General features: G+C 41.5%; 1 protein-coding gene across 1 annotated transcript in view; it reads left to right on the top strand.

Annotated features, from left to right (window-relative positions):
- Positions 1–1144: 1144 nt before the first annotated feature.
- LOC104280990 (hyaluronidase-1-like) overlaps positions 1145–5922 on the top strand; it is a 9249-nt gene continuing 4471 nt past the window's right edge. Inside the window, exon 1 of the mRNA XM_009878828.1 lies at positions 1145–2017. Within this exon, the coding sequence (XP_009877130.1) occupies positions 1145–2017 (873 nt within the window). The remainder of the gene's footprint in view (positions 2018–5922) is intronic.

The following is a 5922-nucleotide window of genomic DNA, read 5'->3' as shown; positions in this document are numbered from 1 at the left end:
TTTTTTCTTTTTTTCAGATATGCTGAAAATTGTGGTATTTTTGAGTTCTCTTGATTGTTCTGTGTGAGGTAAGAGTGTCTGTTTTTGTTTAAATTACCCTTCCTGTCATAACCATTAGCATATCCAGATAGCAAAGAAGGCCTTAGGCCCACTGTGATGACTTCAGTGCCAGGGAAGCTGATGGAGCAGATCACCCTGAGTTCCATTGTGCAGCACATGCAGGACAACCAGGTGACCAGGCCCAGTCAGCATGGGTTTGTGAAGGGCAGGTCCTGTTTAACAAACCTGATCTCCTTCTATGACAGAGTGACCTGTTTGCTGGATGAAGAAAAGGCTGTGGATGTTGTCTACCTTGACTTTAGAAAGACATTTGACACTGTTGCCCACAGCATTCTGCTAGAGAAACTGACTGCTCTTGGCTTGGATGGGCATACACTTTGCTGGGTAAAAAACTGATTGGATGGCCGAGTCCAAAGAGTTGAGGTCAATGGAGTTAAATCCAGTTGGCGGCCAGTCACTTGGGAGTGGTGAGCCTCAGTACTGGGCCCAGTCCTGTCAAAGGGTGAAAACAACTGAAACTGTTCTGTGTCTATGATTCTATGACATTCTAGGCAAGTCAGAATGACCGTAGCAGGACATGCTTGGAAGATGAAATTTCAGGTGAGAAGAACATTCTTTTCTATGCTGTTGTTTTAGGTCATTCTCCTATTAGTTCATTTTTTGCAGATAGCAGGGAGCAAATAAGTGTGAGGGAAAAGTATAAATCAACTGTGGGAGATGTCACGGTGAGAAGGAAAGCAAGAAATTCTGAGCATCAAAACATACTTCCAGACAGCGGAGTCTGTCAAAAAGTCTTTCAAGGCATTTGAACTTAGACTTAATTTTCACAAGATCATAGTTTTGCATTTTTTTCTGTTTGCATGGGGTATAAAGTTAAATAAGCAAATAAAACCATCCTATCTGCTTCCAGAGTGGCTGGAACTAACATATGTTCTCTCTTGTATGTTTCTCTAACATGTGTTCTCTCTTTTATGTTTTTAAGGACACATCATAATAATTTTCCAGGAAAAAAACAAAACAAAACACAACACAACGTACCATGGATGTTTGGGTCATACAGTTAGCCATGATGGTGTTGCTTACTATGGCTAATGCTCAGCTGCCAAAGCCAGCACGGGTGCCTCTGGTTCTGCACAAGCCTTTCATGGTTTTTTGGAATGCACCGACTGAGCAGTGCAGGCTGCGGTACAAGGTGGACCTGGATCTCAGTGTTTTCGACATTGCATCCAACACCAATGAGACTCTGAGTGGATCCAATGTGACAATCTTCTACCACACTCATTTGGGATACTACCCCTACTACTCAGAAAACGGAGATCCTGTCAATGGAGGGGTGCCCCAGAATGAAAGTCTTATCAAACACCTTAATAAAGCGAAGTCTGACATTGACTATTGCATACCCATGAAGAAATTTCAGGGCCTTGCAGTCATTGACTGGGAAAATTGGAGGCCCCAGTGGGATAGGAACTGGGGCAATAAAAGCATTTATAGAAATAAATCTCTTGAGATGGTTAGGAGGCGGCATCCTCAGTGGTCAGAAGACAAAATTAGGAAAGTGGCTAAAGAAGAATTCGAAAATGCTGGCAAGAGTTTTATGAACAACACTATCCTTCTGGCTGAGCATATGAGACCAAATGGTTTATGGGGTTACTATCTTTACCCAGACTGCTACAATTATGATTACAAAGAACACCCCCAAACATACACGGGGAAATGCCCAGCCATCGAGTCTTTCCGAAACGACCTCTTGCTTTGGCTGTGGAAGGAAAGCACTGCTCTCTATCCTTCGATATACCTGGATTATATACTGAAATCAAGTCCAAATGCACTAAAATTTGTTCACTATCGGGTTAAGGAGGCAATACGTGTTGCCTCAATTGCTAGAAAAGACTATGTGTTGCCTGTGTTTGTTTACTCTAGGCCATTTTATGCCTATACTTTTCATGTTTTAACACAGGTAAGCAGACATTTTCTTTGGAAATTTAGAAACAGCTTCTTAGTAAAAAATGCTTTCTAAAACTTTTCCTCGTATAAAAGCACTTATGCATTTGTTTTTCATATTTAAATATATCTCACATTAGCTTTCCCTCTAAAATGAAGTACTGTAGTGACAGCACAAAACTCTATGACTTTCAAGAGTTAATATTGCAGAGCTTTGGTCTCCTTCTGTAGGATAACATTGTATATTTTTAATGAAGGTAATTTAGAAAGAAAGTACAAAGAAATCATTTCCTTAAGGAAGCAATTCATTCTGCTATTTTAATTCTTTTAGGACAGCTTGTGAAATGAACTTGACAAATTTTTGGGAAGTTTAAAACTAATCAGTGTAATAGAAAGATAAACTTTCATGAGAAAGGAGCCTCGGGGCTTTTCTGTTTCTTTATTCGAATGTAAATTCGTTCAGTAGAGGAATAAACCAATTGAGTAAACTAGTCTGGCCTGGAGTTCCTAACTCCTGCATGATGAGCATTGGCCGTCTTGCTTTTCAGAGGTGCGACACGTTCAAATATCTTTATGATCCAATGTTTAGTGCTAACACTCTGGAGTCCTTTTAAGAAAGAAATCAAAGGTTTGAGTTATGCAATGATCAAGTGCAATAAATATATAGTGGTGACAACATTGATGGTAAAAATATATGCGTGCAAATCCCAGACTTTCTGGATATGTAGTGATAATTGTGTCTCTGACTTTGTTTATGTACATAATAGAGAAGCACAGATGCTTATTCATTTCTCTAGTACATGTCCCAAGTGCCGAAAGTTTTGCTTTGAGAGGGGAGAAAATACGAGTCAGGGAGCTCATGTGAACAACCCCTTGATGGCTAAGGGTGTCTGGGGTGCTCCCTCCCTTTGGTTTACAGGGAGTTGCATGAGAGCTCACTTTTGCTGCTGCCGGAGACAAGTTCTTGGCTCAAACCAGAGCAGCAAGAGAGAGAGATGGGGCAAGGGAAAAGGCAATGGCCAGTCCAACAAACCACCAGCTGCAAGTGGCTTCAGCCTGGAGCTGGAGATGTGTGGTAGAACCCTGGCAGCCTGAGAAATGTTTCAGGTGGCCCCCAGGAAGCATATGGTGCATAAAAGTCTGCCTCTTTTCTAACAACCAGGGACTCTTTAGAGTTGTTTTCTGTGTGATGTGGAAGCTGCAGGTCCTAGCTAACTCAGGAATCGTGGGCAAATAGGCAAGGCTGGGTCCCACTGAAGGCCATGAGCTACTGGGGTCAGTACAGGCAGAATTTCACCCAGAACCTTCACTGAAGAATCCAGGCTGTGAAATAAATGAACGTTCTTCAAATGCAGACTGTAATGATACAATTTTATAATAGAAGTTATTCTCTTAATCAATATAAAAATACTACAAATGTTACTGACAGCTAAGAAAAGTAACTTGCTGTTACCAGTTATGCAGGAGTTCAAAATCTGTGGTGGTATAAAGTTACTGTTTTACCTTAAGGTATTTTCTGAACAGCACAGTGGTAATTTGGAGTGTTGTTCCTCTTCCGTTATAATCATTAACTCACTGGTCTATTTTTCAATTGCATGTAGCCATTTACTTTTGGATGCCTTAAAGGTCATTTTACAACTCTGCGTAGGTGGACAAACATCTTTGGGTTATGCTCATCTACGTATTTTCTAATAAGGACAGTACCGAGTTCTGCAGGCAACCACGGGGACAGGGCTTGACATGTCTCCAGACTATACATGTCATTTGTGAGAACAACTTGGGGGATGCCAGGAATTTGCAGAGTTGCACTTAAGAAAATTCTAACTAGGAATTACCAGGGAAATAATGTTCTTGTTTTCTTTCATAGCCCTAAAGGCACAAAGATATTTTAAATATGGATTTGTACATTCAGATTTTAGACTAGACTGGAACTTCTCATCTGACCCATGACATGCCCTAAGAGATGCTCACAAACATACAAACAAAGCATGAAACCTCCAAGGTCCAGAAACAATGTGTATGAATGCGACAAGGAAAGCAGCCAGTGAAGTATAATGACATCCAGGCTAAGTGGCCATAGAAAAATTGGGATAGCAGGCTAATAGATACCTGAGTTCTGACAGGGGCATGGCCAGGAGAACTGCTGTCCTGCTCCATCAAGCTGTGACATTCTGATCCAAAAGGAATAATTGCTGACACATCCCAGCCTTATAGGTCCTTCTGTACACAGTACAAAAAATACAGTAAATATCACAGTGGAAGAAAATAGAAAGAATTGTTGAGAGTCAGAGTCACTGAGGGAAGGACACAGAAGCCCAGAAGACCTTCAGAAAGATGAAAGACTCAGGTCCAAATAGATGCTGCATCATTCACCTTGACCATGTCTGGAAATCAGGTGATTTGTGTACAAGGTATCTGAGAAATTCATCCTGCTTTTTCTTCTCAGAAACAATTTATATATTCTGAATTGGGATCCCAATCGTTATGAAAGGTTTCTGTATTTGCTAGAAAAGCGTAATAGCAGTTTGCCATCTGTAGGGTATTTAGAAACAATCTGTCTTGACAATTCACTACTAAGTATGTGGGAGAGGGAAGCTACACAGTAGCATCTGTGCTTCCTGACTAGATAGCTGAAGTCATTAATAAAGCAGGATGACAATGAAGGAATGGTGAATAATCGATAACAATTTTCTCATTCACCTGTACATGGTCTTCTCTAACGACCAGGTGTGCACAGGTACAGAGACCATTCTCTGCACCCATGCCAGGCTTGCACTACCTTTCCTGAATACAGAAAAAGCATGTTTGTAACTAAGACTGTTCAAAATTTAAAGGAAACATTAAAGATGTACGTAGTCTTCATTATGTAACTGGAACGGACTGTCCTGTCTCCTCTCAAACTCTAAAACTGAAATGGCTTAGCTCACTTCCTATTTGTTTTGTGTCCAATACTTGGCTGGTCAAAATACAGAGAAGCGCTGAGAGAAACTAGAGCCTCTTCCTCCTCCCTGCCAAATCAGCTGCCCACTAGGAGATAGCCCAGCACGACCTTGAGGACCTTTGGTTATTGAACACTGCCCCCAAAAGCTTGAAGGAGAATGAGCATCCAAAAGGAAAAAGCTTTGTTGACTTGCTTATCACTGGCAGAAATACCAGATGTCTAAGTGGCAGCTGACCCATAAAGCTCCCTCTTCAGGACAGCCCTCTACCATGGATGGATGCAGGTCCAATAAGAAGTAAAATAGAATTCCCCACCTAGACAAATGCCAAGATGCTCATATTTTAAATTATACCAATTTATTTTTTTTTAATTTGCATGTTTTCTTCCATGTGAGGCACTTCTTACAGTCACATGGAAGAGCCATGCCCCGACTAATGCCAAGCTGTGCTGTATGATGGGGGGCACTAGGTTTGATCCTGAAACCAGGACTGCTGTGTCTGAGCCTGCTGGTGGAAGTCAAGTGCCTCCCTAGAGGCTTCATGGAGGCACCTCCAAGCTTGCAGCTTTTAGCCATTATGAGAGGCACTTATCTTTCATTTTCTCAAAACATCCAAATGGAGGGTGAAACTTTTATTTTAGGGAGGAGGGTGGTGGTGGTGGTGCCTCCCTCTTTGTGTGACCATGCAGTGGTCAGAGCACCCACCTGTGGTACAGGAGCTTTTGTCTCAGTTCTCTTCCCAGCCTGCTCAGGATGAACCCAGCACCCTGTGTTAGACACCAGGAAAAAGTTAGGGAATCACCAGACCAAAATGTATAAGCATACAAGAGCAAAAATAAAAGCGAAGATGCAGCCTCCTGTTCGTATGCTATTTAGGGAAGAGCCCTTCTATGCTGACAGCTTTTGACAACTTTTAAGGTACTGAACAACAATCAGTCATTAAGTAAAAGATGTAACTATGCCTAGAAATGATATTCAGAAA

The sequence above is a fragment of the Apaloderma vittatum genome, unplaced genomic scaffold (genome assembly GCF_000703405.1).
Source record: "Apaloderma vittatum isolate BGI_N311 unplaced genomic scaffold, ASM70340v1 scaffold3741, whole genome shotgun sequence".
In the NCBI taxonomy this organism is placed as follows: domain Eukaryota; kingdom Metazoa; phylum Chordata; class Aves; order Trogoniformes; family Trogonidae; genus Apaloderma; species Apaloderma vittatum.
This window is presented reverse-complemented; position numbering and strand designations above follow the sequence as displayed.